The sequence below is a fragment of the Podarcis pityusensis genome (assembly GCF_964106645.2).
Source record: "Podarcis pityusensis genome assembly, chromosome: 5".
Taxonomy (NCBI): domain Eukaryota; kingdom Metazoa; phylum Chordata; class Lepidosauria; order Squamata; family Lacertidae; genus Podarcis; species Podarcis pityusensis.
This window is the reverse complement of record NC_138032.1, coordinates 19683212-19703606: the sequence shown is the minus strand read 5'-3', so window position 1 is coordinate 19703606 and position 20395 is coordinate 19683212. Positions and strand designations below refer to the sequence as shown.

The window sequence follows — 20395 nt, the reverse complement described above, 5'->3', positions numbered from 1 at the left end:
TGTCCCCCATCCCTCATTTCCCCCATCCTTGGCGACGGTGTGGAAACGTTCCCGCCATCCTCCCTCCCCTCAGTGCCAGGACTCATTATCCTCCTCGGCTTATGCAATGGCGCCCTTCGTTGTTGTTGTTGTTATCGCGCCGAGCGCCGCGTGCTCCCTCCGCCGCCACGTCCAGGCGCCGGAGTCGCGAGGAAGCGCGCGCGCTCGCGCTCCAAGCCGCTCTCCTCGCGCGCGGGGTGGGGTGGGCGGCCTTTGGCGCCGAAACGAGCGAGCGAGGGCTCGGCGCTGGTGCCACTCGAGCCTCGCCGAGGTACCCTCGCCTCGCCGCCGCCCGCTTCCCGCGCGCTGGGCCCCGGGCTCACCTGGCCTGCACCTGCCCGCACTCCTGGCCGCTGGTCATTGTGCACGGAGGCGAGGCGCTGGGGGGAAACGTCCCTCGCGCTGGGGGGAAACGTCCCTCGCGCGGAGGAGGATGAGCTGCGAGGCAGCGCGGCCGGAGGGTGGGGGGCGGGCGAGGACGCATCCGGAGGGGAAGTGGCGGCTGCAGCAGCAGCAGCAGCAGCAGCAGCCCAAGCAGGTCGAAGCCCAGCCCCGCGCGTTGGCTTGGCAACCGAGAGGCAATTATCGAAAAGGCGCGAAATCCCGAGAGGGCAGGGAAGCCGGGCGCGGTTTACTCCGCGCTTAGCTCCGACAGGTGTTGGGTGGTCCTCGTCAGTTCAGATATGAAATGAGGGCAGTCCATTTCCTTCTTGGGCTTCTCGACCCGATTTAGCTAGGATATTCCGAGGCTCTTAGTTGTTGTTACCACAGTGAAGCCACAGTGAAGAGGAGAACGTCCCTGAGTGCGAGGAGAGTGTGTTTCTCCACACCACAAAAGCAAACCGCACAGCTGTAGAGTTAACACAGAATTATAGAGTTGGAAGGGACATCCAAGGGTCATCTAGCCCAACCCCCTGTAATGCAGGAATCTCATGACTGTTAATGCATCTTGCTTGTTTTTGCCTGCAGCGCTCTCCTGTCCTTAACAACATTATGCAATGCAGGAAGCTCAATTAGATCATCTATGACCGATGGCCATCCAACCTTTTATTACAAGGTGAACAGTCCGCTTTAAGTCTCATTAATTTCGAGAAATGATTTAAGCATGTCCTTTCCCTCAGTCATTGAAATCAATGGGACTGAGAAGTACATAAGCATAAATACTTTTCAGCTTTAGTCAACCGAACATGAGGTCACTTGGAACGCAATCAGTAGAACACTGGTTCTGGAAAAGAGAATTGTGGCATACACAACGAATTAATGCAATCTCAAATAGGTTTTTAAGAAAGCACCCCAATAATTCAGATTCCAAGAATGAATGAACTCATTCATCGATCTTTGAAATGACATTCCAAGGAAGTTGCGATTCTACGGCCTGACTCATACCAGGCCAGGGCTACGATTTGGGTGGCAGAGGAGCAGCACACACTGCTCACCGCAGGGTGCAAAGAGGCCCATGTGGACAATGATTCTTTCCCCTCAAATAAATGAGGTGGGAAGATGTCATGAATTAAACCATTGCATCTATGGGTAGCCAGTGTATATTTCACATGTTGCCTCAGCATGCTTAGTGAGAGGCAGGGCTTTGTTCTCTTGCTCTACCACCACATTGAATGACAGTGTGTGCACGGACCAGGCTATGCCTTTGCCCTACACTAGGGGTGGGGAATCCACATGACCCAAATGTGCCCCTTCAGCCCTGCTCCATGCCTTCTTCTTTGCCTGGATGGAATGTTCCTTTGACCTGTGATAGCGGATCTTGCTTGCCTGCCTTGATAGAGACATCAATGACTCTTGTGTGGATGAAATTCATCTTCACACAGTCATGCATCCATTGCCCCACATGCTTTTGCCTGTGCCCCTCACTGGGGATGTGGCCCCTGGAAGGTTGTTCATCGGAGTAAGTGGCCCTTGGGCTGGAGAAAAAAGCCTATCCCAGCTCCACGTTCTGCCTCTCATTTTTTTAACAGCAGCTGCTGCCCAGGAGGCAAGGGATGAAACTCATATAGGGGAAGAAAAGCACTCGTTCCTGATGAACATTGTGGAATAAGACTACTGCTGTTGTGGAGAATGTCTGCTGGCTGTAATGGGAAACAAGGTGGCTATGGGGTTGGGGGCAAGAAGAGACTAGGGTTTTCATAGGGAAAAGATCGTTGCTACCTGACCACTGCATTCTACAAAGCTTGCCTTCGGTGCATTTGTCTGCACGTACAAGTAGCAGTGGCTAAAACAAACAGGACTGTTTATTCTCCTGCTGCAAGGGAAACTTTGTCCTTCCTTTTCCTGGTGCAATTATTTGTCCTTGGTTTGCACACAAAAGCTACAGCAAGTGAATATTTGAATAATGTATAGAGATAACGAGATAGATAATAGGATCCTGTTCCTCTTTGCCTGTTTTAACTTACAGCAAACTGTTGGGGGGGGGGAAATAACCTCATGTATGAAACAGCTGCAAGAAAGAATGAATATGCCTAGTGAGAAGTGATCTGTTTCCTTTGCATTTTACTGCCTGTTTTTGTGGTTATTTGCAGGAAGCTTAGCAAAAAGAGATGCTCAGTGGACACAGGTACCCTCTTTGCACACAGACGGAGTTCGGGGAAACCTGCTCTTCCTATTTGTGACTGGTGGGAGTGTGCTAAGTACTGATTGTGTCAGTCACATTAAAACAACAGTAAAACAAGAAGAACACAGATAGATGACTTGGGGGTGGGGATATCACTGAACAAATGTTTCTGTGGGTAAACATGCTAGAAATATTTGGGGAAACAGGAAAGTGGACAGCTTGCTTGATAGATTAGCTGGATAGATCAGTTGGTAAGAGTGTGGTGCTGATAACGCCAAGGTTGAAGGTTTGATCCCTGTATGGGACAGCTGCATTTTCCTGCATTGCAGGAAGTTGGACTCCTCAGGGTCCCTTTCCAACTCTACATTTCCATGAATGAAGAGGAAAAAGAAGTCCACCTTCAATTTGGAGGCTGTAAATGTGTGCACAGTGAAAACAATCATGGAGAGTGTTTACTCCACAGTATAAGAACGTGCACCAGCTTCTGTTCACGAGAACATCTGGGTTTCCTATATTAACCAGGGGAGTTGAACTAAATTGCCTACAAGGCTTTCTCCAACTCCCACCAGGAAGTTTGAAGAAAGATGACATTATTGTCTGTACAAGTTTGCAAAGGAATATGTTGCATCCATGTTGCATTGCTTCTTCTTTGTTTACACCTGCATGAAAACGTTACTGTCTCAAATGCCAACAAGTCTGTAAACTGCCCTGTTGCGTAAGAGCCACTGGCTCTCTTCCCAGAAATTACCTTTCTCCTTAAAAAGAAAAAAAAAAGACACTGGCACCATTGCATGCACTTGGTAAACATCCAGAGACGTAAGTTCCATAGAGACAAAGCTCACCGACACTTCCACTTGTTCTGTGCTTTCTAGGCTGAGCGGTTTTCCCTTTGGCCCTCTCCTTTCCCCCAGAAAACTCTCTCTTTAGCACTAAATCAGATCAAATGTCAATTCGGAGAAAACCCAATTGACATTTGCTCTGATTTGACCAAAGAATAGGATCTCCTGGGCAAAAGCAGCAGGGGAAATGGAAGCGTGGATGAGTTACATGAAGACATATATGTGCGCTCATACATACAAGATTCAAAAGCTTTGTGTCTCTTCTGTAGGAAATGCATAATTCTTGTGCATTCTGCAATTGTGCAATGAATTTCTGCCCAGAAATAAGTCCTGGTGCACGTTTCTTAAACACTGTTCTTTTCTGCATGCAAAGCAGATGCTCTGCTCCTAAGTTATGGCCCTTCCTGTTAGGTACAGCATTTGCTCTGCATGCAGAAGTTCCCAGAAGATCCTCAGCATCTCCAGGTAGGGCTGGGAGAAAGCTTCATCCAACACCCTGGAGAGCTTCTGCCAGTCAATGCAGACAAGACTGGGCTAGAGACACCAATGGTCTGATTCTATATAAGGCAGATTCCTATGTTCCCAGGGGCACTTAACATCCTTTTGCATGGCATTTTAAAGTTGTCATGTTTTAGTTTATTTGCTAGTTAGCTGTTTTATCTCATTTTACTGACACACACACGACACACACAGACACCTATACGTTTACCTCCTACTAAACCCACTTAACATACACAATTCGAAAGAGAAAGTTTTAGCTCAGAGGTGGGGAATCTGCTTTGCAGAAGGACCCAGGTTTAATTCCCAGGTAAGGCTGGGAAAGAACCCTGTCTGAAATCCTGGAAAGCCACTCTCAGTCAGTGCCAATAATGGGGAGCTAGAATACATAATGCATCTCCCTATGTCCCTAATCTTTCTATTGCTTTAATTGTGAAAACATTTTGCTTTACCTCAGAAGGGATACTGAGGAGAAATTGCTTAACCAAGATTTGATTGAAATTTGTTGTAGCATCCACAAAATTGTGCAATATTCCACAATAATATTGCTGGGCAATATTAGTTGGGGCTATATTTGGCCCATGGGTCACCGGTTAGCTATCTCTGTAACGGAATGCAGATATATTAACCTATATGTGCTTCTACTTCTTGTTTACTCCTTCTCTTTTGGTTTCAAATATTTACTTTCCCAGGGTTCTCTAACTATGCTATTTTCAATTGCAGGAAGCTATAACAAAAGCAGCAACTGCCTGGATCTCTAAACTTGCAGATTCTGTGTTTTGCTCCTGCCTGTTATTTACAATGTTGGTAAGGCCACCTGCTCAAGAGGGTTTTCCCCTAGCAGCATAATAGACACATTGAGAAACCAAACATGAAATTGGTGATTCATTCAACTTTCCCTTTTGAACTTCATTTGCCTCTTTGAATGTTGCCCATTCACTCCTGTCAATCCCATTTTCATTTTTGTAGGATATTCACTTTTGCATGTTTGTTTTTGCACCAAAGTCATTTTTTAAAATAAAAAAAGTCTTCCATGATGTGAACAGATTTGAATATCCATGATATGAACAGATTTGCTCATAAACACTTTCCTTTGAAACTAATTCTGATTCACTCCCACTTCCTTTTTGTTGTTGTTCTTGTTATAAAAAGGGACTGTCTGAAATAGCCTGCAAATTTGATTCCCACACTTGTAGACATCTTTGTAATGTAGACTTGGTCTGCCAACAGGTCTGGTGCCTGCTCCCTGTAGAACACATCCTTGGGGATCCTGCAATCTTCCATTCTGTGAACATGACCAAGCCAGTGTAGACGTCGCTGAGACAGGAGTACGAACATGTTGGGAATGTGAGCTTGGGAGAACACATCTTTGTTTGAGATTCTGTCCTGCTCAAAATCTTCCTGACACATTGCACGTGGAAGACATTGAGGCATTGCTCCTGGCAGGTTTAAGTCTCCCATGACTCATAGAATCATAGAATCATAGAATCATAGAATCATAGAATCATAGAGTTGGAAGAGACCACAAGGGCCATCGAGTCCAACCCCCTGCCAAGCAGGAAACACTATCAGAGCACTCCTGACATATGGCTGTCAAGCCTCTGCTTAAAGACCTCCAAAGAAGGAGACTCCACCACACTCCTTGGCAGCAAATTCCACTGTCGAACAGCTCTTACTGTCAGGACGTTCTTCCTAATGTTTAGGTGGAATCTTCTTTCTTGTAGTTTGGATCCATTGCTCCGTGTCCGCTTCTCTGGAGCAGCAGAAAACAACCTTTCTCCCTCCTCTATGTGACATCCTTTTATATATTTGAACATGGCTATCATATCACCCCTTAACCTCCTCTTCTCCAGGCTAAACATGCCCAGCTCCCTTAGCCGTTCCTCATAAGGCATCGTTTCCAGGCCTTTGACCATTTTGGTTGCCCTCCATAAAGCAGCGTGCTCAACATACAAGCCAGGTAGACCTTCATCTTGGTATTGGACTTTAGCATCACATTCTCCCATAGCCTTTTGGAGAGGTGAGTCATTGCCATAGCTGCCTTACCATGACGCTTGTCCCGCTCAACATCAATGAGCCAGAGCTTGCTGGTCATGGTGGAGCCCAGGTAGACAAAATCATCTACCACCTCAAGCATGCAGTCGTCAATGCTGACAACATCCTGACCCAAGATGTTGGTCTTTGTCATGGTAATGGTAAGGCCAAGCTCCCATATAGGCTTGACCAGAATGGTTGATGAGTCTCTGTAGAGCGTCCTCGGAGCATGACATGTCATCTGCAAACGATCAGTGACATAGCTAGCTGTTCGGACGCCCAGGGCGGTGTGTGTGCCCTGTGCCCAGGGGCGGGGCAAGCCACCCATGGGGGTCGGGCAAGCTGGGGCAGGAGCCTCACCACCCACCCATCCCCAAGTGTAGGGTGACTGGGGGAGAGGTGGCGGACAGATGCAGCCCCACACTGCCGTTTCAGGCAGCACAGAGCCTGCAGGCACCTGAGCCACCCGAGTCACTCCCAGGAGAGATGTGTGGCTCAGGCGCGCTGCAGGCCCCCTGGTAAGTGCTGCCCCCCACAGTGTGGTGCCCAGTGCCCCCAGCTACGCCTCTGCAAACAACATCTCTTGCATAAGGACTCACCGAACTTTTTCCTTGGCATGGAAATGTGCCAGGTCACTTCTTGGATGGATGCAAACACCATCTTCAGTCAAGCTGAAGGCATGGGAGAGCAATAGAATAGATCAAAAAGAGTTGGGTTGAGAACACAACCCTGTTTCCTCTTTATAGGAAAGGGGTCCAAGGCAAGGCTGCTTGGTCCCCATCTTCTAACACAGGTTTGAAATCTGTTCAAAGCAGCATGTATCTTAATTGAGCTGAAGGACTATCAAGAAGCTCTAACCCTATTGCTTGAGCTCTCTTACAGAGAAGCTTTTCAAAATTCTTATCTTTTAAATTATCAGGATCTTAAGGCAATTACACAGCATGTTTATTTACAGAGGTGTGATTCACGCTCAGTATGTACTTCAAACTATATGCTGACTGATTCTACAACAGTAATTTTTTAACCACAGTCGGGTTTTTTGCTTGTGCTGTCATGCAGTTGCTGGCAGCCATCCATCATTGAAAGACAATTGTCTGGAGCCTAAGATAAGCGACTGAGAGGAAGTTCATGGAAGGAAAGTTTCCTCTCTTCTTTTTCCTGCACACCCCCCCCCCCCGCCCAGGCTATACCCAGAGCCAGAGAACCTGAACCAGCAGGGTACGAATGGCTGCTAGAAAAGGGGGAAATCACCCCAAATCATCCAATTTTGTAGATAGCTGTGTTAAAAGGTGGACCCCATCCTCCATAAATAATAATGGTGAGGCAAAATTATAGATCATTCTCCTGCTTCTTTGAAATATACTCGGAGTCGAGAGTGGATTTCATGCTCTTTATTCAGCTCATAGTGGTGAGGAGGAATGGAAGTTCCCCCGGAATGCCTGCTTTATATACATTATTTACACAATGGGCCCCACGTGATTGGCTAATTCCGGGATTCTCCTGTAGGCCAATCAGATCGCGGATTCACTTCCACCTGGAGCTGGATTGGGTGGCTCCTGTGGACCAATCAGACTGCTGCATTCTAAATCCTATTCAACTCAGTACATAACATTCTTACACCTGGCTCCATCAGCAATGTTAACCTTTTACCATCCCATCAGACTTGGATATACAGTTGCCTGCCATGTCTTGCACAACAGCACTTTGGACCAAATTATCTGAACACTACATAGCATTCTATGGTTCACATTTGGAGAGAATTATCAGTTCAAAGCCTGACAATTGTGACTCATCTTTCCCACCAGGAATTACCGTAATCATTATAGCATCTGGATGACACTTATGTGCCTACCAAGCACATCTGCAGGCAAGAAGTAGGCTCAGTTGATCCAGATGCTATTACCTAAGCCAAGGTTGGTTCCCACATGCTCATAGGTCCATAAAAATGATGTTGCATCCCCAAAACTGAATTCTAGTTGGCATGCATGGACTTTTATCTTCAAAGAAAGGAATGCGGTGAACAAGCAAAGCGGAAAGCTACTTTTAATGATAAAGCTGTTCCTTGCATTGGGTGAACTTGGAAAGCACAGAAGCAGCAACAACCAGCCTTCATGTAGTGGTAAAAGATAAAAAGGTAAAGGACCCCTGGACAGTTAAGCCCAGTCAAAGGCGACTATGGGGTTGCGGCGCTCATCTTGCTTTCAGGCCGAGGGAGTCGGCATTTGTCCACAGACAGCTTTCCAGGTCATGTGGCCAGCATGACTAAACCGCTTCTGGTGCAATGGAAACCAGAGCTCACAGAAATTCTGTTTACCTTCCTGCCACAGTGGTACCTATTTCTCTACTTGCACTGGTGTGCTTTCGAACTGCTAGGTTGGCAGGAGCTGGGACAGAGCAATGGGAGCTCACCCCATTGTGGGGATTTGAACTGCTGACCTTTGGCAAGCCCAAGAGGCTCAGTGGTTGAGACCACAGCACCACCCACATCCCATGTACTCAATGAGGCCCTCCTGTGCACATCACCATAAAACCTGAGTTGGCCAGCAGCAGCAGCCTGGACTTGCAAGTTTCTCCTTAAGCTCCCAGGAGTTGGGGCAAAGGGATAAGCCTTTGTAGACACCAGGAAGCCAATCTTCCAAGGTCATTGTGCTGTCTTGTCCGAAGGAAGCTTTGAATGCTATGAGGAATCATTGGCCACAGTGAGAGCCACATGGCAAAATGGGCTTTGAAGCATTTACAATTACAGTGGTACCTCGGGTTAAGTACTTAATTCGTTCCGGAGGTCCGTTCTTAACCTGAAACTGTTCTTAACCTGAAGCACCACTTTAGCTAATGGGGCCTCCTGCTGCTGCCGTGCCACCGGAGCATGATTTCTGTTCTTATCCTGAAGCAAAGTTCTTAACCTGAAGCACTTTTTCTGGGTTAGCGGAGTCTGTAACCTGAAGCGTATGTAACCTGAAGCGTATGTAACCCGAGGTACCACTGTAGAGGGGACGCACTGACATCATGAGTTGCCACGGCTATGCAGGTCACATGCTTTTAACTATCCCAAGGGCCACAAAGAGAGGCTTGGAGGGCCACATTCCACCATCACCCTGACCTAAAGTTCTTTAACCTGACTCAGTACAGCAGCCAGCTTTTCAAAACTGGATTTAAAATTATGCCCTTTCTTATATAATTTTTTAAAGGCAGCAGATTTGGGAATATCGTATTTATTCATTATTTTTCATAACATCCAGATAGCTTCCTGGGGCTTTAAGCTTTAGAGTAAAAGCCTAACTTAATAACTCTGCACTCTGCTTTTTTATTTTACTACTTATTTCAGACTTTTTTTAAAAAAACAACAACTCTTCTTTCATTCTGTCTTGGCTTTCTTCCTTTCTGTCCTTCCCGCTCTTCAAAGTTTCTTGATCTTTTATTTATTTATTTTTAATTTTTTGCCGTACAATGCAAATTCTCAGGAAAGCTCTAATCTCCTCTCCCTTTGAGAATATCACAGAACGGCAGAAACTGCTGAGTGTGTTATATAGAGTAAAGTGTTGCAGACAATGGAAAGGTCACAAAGAGAGCTGAGCTAATGAGACTGCTGGGTTACCATTTGCTTATACATATAACAAGGGTGTGAGCTGAAATACTGCTGTAGCAGAGGACAGGTTGTCTGCAGAGGGGCATTCTGCGGCAGGATGGCACCCAAATTCAACCCACCTGTACTTCAAGCATGAATGCTGGGGGCGAAACAATCCTGATATAGAAAAATTAACTGAACTTTTCCCCCCTCCTGTTTTCTTTCTACTTTTCCATTCTATAGTGTCCTGAACTAGGTGGACAGTAAGTTCCCCTGAAACCACCGCTTTGGGTGGAACTATACACCTGCATGAAAGCTACACATTTAAGGTATTATCATACCTTGGTATTATCATACCAACAGTCATGGCTTCCCCCAGTCCTAGGAACTGCAGTCTGTTAAGGGTGCTGAGAGTTTTAGAAGACCAGTTTGATTTCCCTCCCAGAGCTACAGTTCCCAGAGTGGTTTAGCAATCAAGTCCTCCTCACAAGGGAATTCTGGGAATTGTAGCTCTGGGAGGGGAACAGGGCCTCTGAACAACTCTCAACACCCTTAACAAACTACACTTCCCAGAATTCTTTGGGGGAAGCCATGACCGTTTAAACCGGTACAACACCAAATAAATAAATAAAAACCCAGAGACCTGTATTTTCCACAAAATACACACTTCAGCCTTTAGAGCAGTCTTTCTCACCCTTGGATTCCCCAAAGTTGCTAGACTACAATTCCCATCATCCCTAGCTAGCAGTGATCAGGGATGATGGGAGTTGTAGTCCAACAACGTCTGGTGTCCCAAGGTGGAGAAAGGATGTTTCAGAGTGCAAATATTTCTAGTTGAAGAGTGGTGAACTGGTGGCCTGCAAGCCTAAACTAGCCCTCCAAGCCTTCCCCAATACCCTGCCACTGCCTGCTCCCCACAAATTGAGGTGTGTGTGAAAAATGTGCAGAGCACCTGCAGAAATGGAGCAATGTTCATCCTCACTGTTGTCTTTCTCATCATCTACACTGCCCAGCCTGGTGATGGGAATGGACATTATTCCTTGCTCCCACTCATTGGAAGATTGATCTAAATTAATCGAGACAAACACATTCTTTTATTAAATATTTTTATTTTGCTTCATGAGAAAAAAGCGATGACAATGTACAATGCAAAACATATTGCATCAATTAATCACAACATTTTTATTGTCGTTTTGCGGCTGTGTTACATCATCAAAGTCATTAAAACCAAAGAAGTACAGCTCCCAACTTTGGAGATATCTCCACCCTTGTAATAATCACTATTCTTGCGTAATAATGGCAGGCATTCATATAAATGAGGGGCAGTTATCATGAAATCCATATATTAGTGCAAACCCCAGGGACGGGCCTTCGACTTTCTAGAGTATTTGTAAAGGAAATAAAGTTCCACCACTCTCCAGCAAAAGTGCCCTTGGGTTTTGCTGCTCTCGCCAGGCGTAATTGGTGTGTTAGCTTTCCAGTAAGGGCTACATGCCACACTATTCTATAAAAAGATTTTAAAGTAGCCCCTTGAAGGCCTCTCCAGAAGTGGGCAATGACCACATGTGCTGTCACCAGAAGGAATCCAATGAAAGGTTTGTCAGTCAAGCCCTGATTTTCATTTGTAAGTAAGTTTAACAGTGCCAGCTCTGGGGTTTTCATAACTTGCTGACACGTGATTTTGCCAATTTCCTCATTTTTCCAATCCCAGAATGTTGATGCTTTCACTACATATGGCTATAACTAACCCTATCATTACAGTCTTGCTGGCATAATAATGCCAAAATGTTTTTGTGAATGTACGGAAGTTTTCGCATTATCTCTTTAATGTTAGCTGACATGATAATTTCTCCCAAATCCAAATCCATTCTCTCCCCACCCAACCCCCAATTTCTATTCACCAATCTATTTCCTGCAAGTGTTTTAGGCCCTTGGCTTTACTCATATCCTGCTGTATTAGCAGCTTATACACTTTTTAAAACAATACTTTTCTTCCCTACACTTTGTTTCTAGTATCATAACTCCGAAGCAAGTAAGCCCTCTACTGTATTAGTCTGTTGTTTAATGTGTGGTAATCTTAAGAAGTTACCTTCTTTTTATCTTTAAACTGTGATCACCACAGACTCCTCTGCAGGGATTGACCATCTTTTTTAAAAACCAAAACAAAAAACACATTTTAACCTTAAAAGGTGAAGTTGTTCATAAGGTATATATACAATCAGACTGTCTATCTGGATTATAAAATTCTGCACAGGAATTAATAACAACATTAGCAGGATCAGGCAGAAGCAGTGCTATTTTTCCTAGAAAAAGAGGTGCCAGAACTCACCATGAACGCCTCCCTTGTTCCGTTATAATGGCAATGGCGCCCACCTGAGAGGTACCGGAACTGTTTTTCGTCAAGATGTGGCTAAAAAAGCCCTGGGTAACAAGGGGCGTCTATTTTCCTCCACACCCAAGGTTCTGTGGTGGTGTTTATCATATGTCAAGGCTTCAGGGAATCCTATCCCTCTCATGGTAAGCCAATGAGCTTTGTGTGAGCAAACATAATAATTCCTGTACCAGTTGGTGAGTAGACAGAGAGCCATGTTGGCAAGACCCACTCCTGGGAGGGGAAGAAAGTGGTATATAAGAAGAAGAGTCTGCCCATCTAGTCCAGCATCCTGTTCTTACAGTGGCCAACTAGATGCTGGTGGGAAACTAGCAAGCAAGGCTCAAGCACAAGAGCAACTGTCCCCTCCTGTGGCTCCCAGCCACCACGACTGCTTCCAGTGGTGTAGGCACCGTAGCCATCACAAGGTCATAATTGTTGGGATATAGTTCCATTCCACCTTTAGAACAGATGTGTGGATAGTTGTATGTCACATGTCTGTTTACATTCCAGCACAACTTGCTGGGAACTTCCATTTGTATATTGCTTTTGTTATACTGCTGTTTTGCTTGGACACGAAGGGAAGAAGACATGTTTTTCCTTTGTTCCTGATGCTGAATAAACGCCTGTAAATAATGCTTACACATGTTTCTGTCTGCCACTTCCATTGTGAAAATTTATTCACTCTGCTGATTAGAGCGTGCCAGGTCTCTAAAGGTCTCCGAGGCTTGTGTCGCTGATTGATCCTGTTCTGAGAACCGGAGTTCGCCCGGCTGCCGGCCGGTGGCTGGAGCCAGCTGGGGGCCTGGCATATGCCCCCGTCTCCCCAGACGCATCCCAACAATCATGTCATTGAGTAAGCTGGCAGCTGGTAGAGCCTTGCCACTGGACAAGTAGGGAGGGTGGATAAGATGCTCCTCCTTCACAGGGTTGCCTTGCTGGTCAATGCACCAACAGTCATATGAGTAGGGCATTACTTTAAAAGTGAGCAGGGACAGAATCAGCATCTGGCACCATTGAGCAGAGGCCAGGAGCTCAGTTCCCAGGCTGCTGCTGCTGCTGCTGCTGCTGCTTGGCCTATGAGCAGTGCCAAACCACTGGATCCAGCCACCCTCTTAAACTTCTCATGATGCTCCTGATTCTGCATCATCCTGGGACATTGTGGGAAGTTACACAGTGGGAAATTTCAAGTGTGGCTTGACCCAGAACTGCTTGGATTGCTGCCACCACAGCTACAGAAGCCCACTATGGCTGACTGTCACACCAGAGAACGCCTAAGCCCAGAGCAGGACCTGAAAAGCGCAAGGCTCTAGGCAACCGCAAAATAATCATAGCTTTTGCTTGAAGAAGAACTCTCCCAAGTTGTGCCTTGGGGACTGAGAACCTCTGGCCTATATTCACGTAAACTGCGACCAGCTTGGTTTGATGCTACATAAATAATATATATTTTTAGGGGAGTGAACTGTATCATTTGAAAGCCCCAGTGCGAAGATAATACTTTAGGCAGCATATATCTTATCTTGAAGTTTGAACTAAATAAATCCCATAGGTTCCTTCCAGTTCCAAATGTTGGGATTCGTTGCTAGCATAAGTCAAATAAATGCAAAGGACTTCTGTTGCAGACAGCCATCTGCAGACAGATACAATTTCTAACTATGTCCAGCAGATGGAGCTCTCTCATAGCAACTTGGAATGTTGGTTGATAAAACTCTTGCAATTAAATTATGGAATCTGTTCAGTAAAGTGAAAGAGTTCAACCAAAGGGGGGAAAGGATGTTGGGTTTTATGCTAATCCGTCATTTCTGGATCATCTTCAAGCCACCCAATTACACATAGACATCACAGGTAGCCTGAAACACACACAGCTGTGAAACCTCCAGGTGTGCAATGCTTACTTGGGAGAGTATTTTGCCGAAAACAGGTTGTGCAGAGGTGGAGGTACAACTTAAACACCCCAACAGACTGCCAAAGTCCGCTTCCCCATCAGATCTTCAGGGAGAGACAGCCACCCCCCTAAGATGCTTATGAAGCCTAATCTGAGCTCTCTGTCTCAAACTGCACAGACTCCATGGCTCTGCCCCGTGGTTAGAAGGCTCTGAGTATATGGATGAATCTCTTGTGACCATCACCGAGCCTTCTGAACTGCCATGGGAACACTGAAGACTATCAGCACTCCTTTGTCAAGTCCAGATATTGCATGAGGGCAATCCACGCTGTTAGCTCTGCTCATAGAACTCTGACAGGGAAGCCATAACAATATTTACAGCCAAATGCACGGACAGCAGAGTCGCAGGGAAAAACATGCAGACAGATATTCCATTCCCCTCCTCTATTAAAGGATGTTCTCACAAGCGATGCTAGGAATTGCTTTTGAATTTACAGGTTTGCCAAACGAAAGGGCCCCATATTAAGCAGGAGGTACGCTTGATTTAAAGATGGTTCTTTTAAAGATGGTTCTTTACACATAAACCAGCCAGTTTGACTGCTATGGTCTCTCCATGGTTAACCCTGCACCCACTTGTGTCCATGTAAAGCATTCCATCCACAGGGTTCTTCTGATGGTATTCTAACCTACTTAGTATCTCCCAACTCTGTGAGAGGGAAGCCATTTGCGTGTGTGTTAGGAGCTGGGTTCAAATTACCGTACTTTTCCATGTATAAGACTAGGGTTTATTTTTTAGTAAAAAAAATGTTAAAAATGGGGGTAGTCTTATACACTGGGGCAATCTCCCCCCATTTTCTTAATTTTAAGTCTCCCAAAATAAGGGGTGTCTTATACATGGGGGCATCTTATACATGGAAAAATATGGTAAGTTTGCATTTAAAGGTAAACATAACAAACTGATCACACTTAAGAACAAAGGAAGAGGCTGTGGGGAAACCATCAAGCGGGATACTTCCAAAAACAGTTCACAAACTGAAACATAGCCCTCCTTCAAAATTAGCACTTTTCCAAATTTTGCAAAGAAGTCCTGCGGCCCAGTAACGTGTACAAAATGCATTATATCAGGGGGAATTGCTTTTCAGCAATGTGTATATTAGGCAGAAAGTCATGCAAAAATGTGCATTCACCACCATTTTAGTGCAAACTTATAAAATGCACATTTTCCCATGTGTTTCTGCCATACACACACACACACACACACACACAGTATCTCCAGGGCTACATTTGTGTTTTGTTTTTTTTAAAGTTCTGCACCAGGGTAGAAAAACAACTATGTGACCTATGTACATTATGTAAATTTGCTTGATTTTTAAAAAAATCTGATTTATTCTGCTAGTCCTGAAAATCATAATCAGCAGCTCTTCTAGCTTCTGATAGCTGAACATGAAATTTCATTACAGATGCTTTTGATTGCATATCCTTGTAATAAAAAAGAAATCCAAAAAGCTGACTTCACCAAGTTCAACATCCTGTCTCAATGTGAACAGGCAACGCTGAGCAGGGTAGAAACAATTAAGAGGTGCTTCGCACCAATTTTGACCCACGGAGCAGCAGCAGCAGCAGGGGACTGGGGGTGGGATGCTTTAGGGACAAAGCTAAGAGATACTTCTGAGTTTCAGTCTTGGTGTGGCAAAAGATATCTCTATCACAACCTGATGTGGAAATATGGAGACCTGAGCTTAATGCTGGGGAAATGAGAAAGGGAGAGAACCCAAAACTCACAAATTCTCCCATCCCTACTTGCATGGGAAGCTAAACATGCCATCTGACGAACTATGTCGATGCAAGCCTTTCCACGGTCCCAGGCTGGCATGAGATTAATCATAACACCACAGCAACCACACTGTTCAAGTGGGGCTTTATAAAGGAAGCTGTCTTGTGCTGAGTCAACACTGACTTGCAGTCTCTTCCCAGGGGTTCAGACTGGTCTTTCCCAGTCCTACCTAAAGATGCCAAGAACTGAAACTTTCATCTTCTGAATTCAAAGCAGATGCTCTACCATCTGAGCTATAGCCATCTTTCTTTTTTAAGAAAAGAGACTTGCAGGCTCCCATCTACCTCCAGCAGGCTTTAAACCCAGAGCCTTGGCCATGTTAGCACTTTTGTTGTGTAACAGTTGTCTAGTTTCCTACATGACTTCTCTTCCGGATTTTGGATGATGTTACTGTGCAAATATTATTCCCACTGTTCGTGGGGAAGATGCAATCTAAGGGCTGATTTACACAACATGTCTCCTCATTAAGCGGTTGATTTTCAATCAGTTTAATTTAAATAACTTTGCATATCATCAAACAGCTCAGTACGGGTGCATTTTTTAGATGTTATAATTTCATCATTGGATGGATTCTGCTTATTAAATTGTAAGTTACAATTCATTGCTCGGGGCGAGCGAAAGGACATCCTGTGAGCAATTGCTATCAATGGTGAGCTAATAATTGATTTCACTTCCATCAGAACGGGCAACAAGGTCAACGCTGTTATTATGCACCACTTTTCTCTCCATCAGGAGATCAGAACAGGCTGCAGCTTCACTAAAGTGACTCTCAAAAACATTTAGTGAGCATCACTTTCATATTTGTATGATCTGGCCGATACGGAACCACATTAAGACAGGAGGGAAATAGAGAAGAGAAACACCCTATTTTGTTGGCACATCATAAATTATTAACATGCTCTGTTTATTTGTGAGGAAATAGAGATTTTACTTTAAGCAGGGTGGCATTTAAACTTACCTTTTAACAAGGAACACAGTGGAGTGTCGCTTTGGTGCGTTTTTATGTCAAAATGGTTTTAACCTTTAAAGCCCTATATGGCCTAGGACCCTCGTACCTACGGGACCGCCTCTCCTGGTATGTCCCACAGAGGAACTTACGGTCTTCAAACAAAAACATCCTGAAGGTCCCAGGCCACAGAGAGGTTAGGCTGGCCTCAACTAGAGCCAGGGCTTTTTTGGCTCCGATCTGGTGGAGCCCTCTGTCACAAGAGACTAGGGCCCTGCGGGACTTGACATCTTTCCACAGGGACTGCAAGACAGAGCTGTTCCACCAGGCCTTTGGTCAGGGCACAGCCTGACTCCCTCCTTTGGCAATCTTCACAGAACTTTCGCCTGATGGTTGCCATCAATTTGAGTTGAATTACTTTTAATGAAATTATTTTAGAGTGTTGTAAATCCAATAGGTTCCTTCCCAGCTTCGGCTGGGGAGGGCGGGATATAAATAAAATTTATTATTATTATTATTATTATTAAAATCAATGTTCCGTTTTTTGTTACAAACCAAAGTTCTATTAAAACTAGTAGCAATGTTTTAATCAAGACCTTAGCATACCCGTAGATTTGCCACATGTCCCTTGTGACAAAGTGTTCTGCATTAGCTTCTTGACTTCCTCGGATGGTGATGGGCCTCTCCTTTACCCGAGTTTCTGAAGCAAAGGCTGGATGTTCATCTGTCATGGATAGTGCTGTAGTAGTGGTGTCAGCAGGCAACAGAGTGAGGCTGTGAGACTTCCCTGATCTCCAGGCGGCTGACTTGCTGTAGCATGCTGAGATGGTTGGCATGGTGCAAACACACCAGCAGCAGCAGGGGATTGGCTGTGACAACCCATTTGCACTACGTTGACGCCATGTCCCTCTCCTCTACACCCTGGTCCATTGCTGTGGTTCAGTCAGAGGTCTGGTGAGCAAGCAGCCCTACCATATGGCTCACTGCAGAAGACTGGAGGATTGGATTTCCTTCTCTGGATGATGACTAGAATAGATTTCAACGGAGGCCCCGTCCAACCCTGATGTTCTATGAAAGAGGGAGGCTTTCTTTTTTTCTTGTTCTTTTCAGTTTTCTGGAAGTGTCCATGTTGTTGTTTAGTCATTTAGTTGTGTCCGACACTTCGTGACCCCATGGACCAGAGCACGCCAGGCACTCCTGTCTTCCACTGCCTCCCGCAGTTTGGTCAAACTCATGTTGGTAGCTTCGAGAACACTGTCCAACCATCTCGTCCTCTGTCGTCCCCTTCTCCTTGTGCCCTCCATCTTTCCCAACATCAAGGTCTTTTCCAGGGAGTCTTCTCTTCTCATGAGGTGGCCAAAGTATTAGAGCCTTAGCTTCACGATCTGTCCTTCCAGTGAGCACTCAGGGCTGATTTCCTTCATAATGGATAGGTTTGATCTTCTTGCAGTCCATGGGACTCTCAAGAGTCTCCTCCAGCACCATAATTCCAAAGCATCCCTTCGTCGGCGATCAGTCTTCTTTATGGTCCAGCTCTTACTTCCATACATCACTACTGGGAAAACCATAGCTTTAACTATACGGACCTTTGTTGGCAAGGTGATGTCTCTGCTTTTTAAGATGCTGTCCATACTTGACTGTAAACTAGACTCTATCTTATCTCTTAGTCAATGCTGCTGCCGACATTTAATTTCCCATTTTTATGTAGTGAAAATATTGGCCACAATCCCACACACTGTTACAAAGGCACACGAGTCCCATATAAACCAACAGGGATTTAAAACACACATATGTGCTAGTTTGTGGCAATTACATTGAAAGAAATAATGTGTAGGCACATGATTTCTCAACGAGCTACTGGGAAAACCAACACATGCTGACCCAGAGATGTCATAAAATACAGACAGCCCCCACAGTAAGTGAGTAGCATTTAAATGCCATGTTCAGTTGCTTAAAACTCTTACATTTGTTTGTTTTTAAAATAAAAAATTGACAGATAATCCCTGGATCTATCTGCTATGAAAACAAAGAGGCACCCAATAACAGTCTGAAAATAGAAATTGAAGTGGGGGAGTTACGGTGTATGGGGAAAGGTCAAGAAGAAAACTGACAGTGGTTAGTAGATACAGAGGGAAAGAAACAGACCAAAAAAATTAGTTTGACCTGTAGGAACGGCAGCTATAAGCAACCACAAACAGGAAGTGTTGCCTTCAGGAACCAGGAAATGGCAAGAATGATAGCAAAGGCCAAATTCACCTGACCTGAAAATAAAATGCAGAGGAGAGGGAGTGCGTCAAATTCAGAAGAGATTGTATTACTGTAAATAAAATGTCCCCTGCTGCTCAGAGAAGTTGTTGTTGTTATTTTAAAACTGATTGTCTAGTATTAGTTATATCAAACATTTAAGTGAGATCTACTGCTTTAAAAAATATTCTGACAGCACTCGCCATTTTCTTTACATGGGTCAAAAAACTCTGAAGACTGAGAACGCTGCTGCAATTCAGTCTTGCTTCTTTCTGCCCCAGTTCCTAGTTGTGGGACTGCCACAGCATCATAGATTTGAATTAGATGCAGCCCCTTCTTCATATCAGCACATCTGTCTGGAGTGTTTGAATGAATGGGATGAGGCACCTCCAACATTTACCACGAACACCGATGACTGTACATATTAACCCCCATCTGCAATCTCTAGTCAGAACATACTTTTTACATAAAGCACTCTCACTTTTAATGATTGCACTGGCATAGATTCAAAGCATAAACAGCGGAATAATTATGCTTTCCCCTATGAGTTGTCAGTACTTGTTTGTAGCAACGATCAAGTACAATAGCTGTACAATGATTAATCAATGCACCCACTCTCATTTGCTGGAGAATGAGAGTAGAATTCTTAGAATGGGTTGGCTCCAAACTATTCACAATGAAAAAAGGGGGACAACTTAGGAGCCATGATTCACTTCTCATTTATTTCAATGGAACCAAAGTATGACTAAGGGTGCGATCTAAGCTCTGGCTTGCAGCTTTAGCCCTGCTGCTGGTCATCCATTGAAGGCGAATGTTTGAAGACCCAGGACTGATAAAAGAAGGTATGTTTTCAGGCAATGCATAGTTAAAAGTATGGAACCCGCTCCCACAATGATGGCCTCCTACATGGATGGCTTTAAAGGAGGACTCACGGAGGGCAAGGCTATAAACACTACCACAAGCCATAATCAGGACGTGGGTGGCACTGTGGGTTAAACCACAGAGCCTAGGACTTGCTGATCAGAAGGTTGGCAGTTCAAATCCCCGCGACGAGGTGAGCTCCTGTTGCTTGGTCCCTGCTCCTGCCAACCTAGCAGTTCGAAAGCACGTCAAAGTGCAAGTAGAAGGTAAGGTAAATGGCATTTCCGTGCACTGCTCTGGTTCGCCAGAAGTGGCTTAGTCATGCTGGCCACATGACCCGGAAGCTGTATGCCGGCTCCCTCGGCCAATAAAGCAAGATGAACACCTCAATCCCAGAGTTGGCCATGACTGGGCCTAATGGTCATTATGGCTTTTTACAAGTCATAATGGCTACATTCTACCTCCACTGCCTCGCAGCACCAGTTGCTGAAATCATAGGTGCACAGCGTGACAAACCTAGACAGCATCTTAAAAAGCAGAGACATCACCTTGCCAACAAAGGTCCATATAGTAAAAGCTATGGTTTTCCCAGTAGTCATGTATGGAAGTGAGAGCTGGACCATAAAGAAGGCCGATCGCCGAAGAATTGATGCTTTTGAATTATGGTGCTGGAGGAGACTTTTGAGAGTCCCATGGACTGCAAGAAGATCAAACCT

General features: G+C 45.0%; 1 protein-coding gene across 2 annotated transcripts in view; it reads right to left on the bottom strand.

Annotated features, from left to right (window-relative positions):
* LOC308478378 (uncharacterized protein) overlaps nucleotides 1-580 on the bottom strand; it is a 29718-nt gene extending 29138 nt beyond the window's left edge. The window contains exon 1 of one of the 2 annotated variants that reach the window (XM_081008054.1): nucleotides 363-580. In XM_081008054.1, the coding sequence (XP_080864180.1) occupies nucleotides 363-523 (161 nt within the window). In that variant the 5' untranslated portion in view covers nucleotides 524-580. The remainder of the gene's footprint in view (nucleotides 1-362) is intronic. The other variant, XM_081008053.1, reaches the window with a different exon arrangement.
* Nucleotides 581-20395: the final 19815 nt, after the last annotated feature.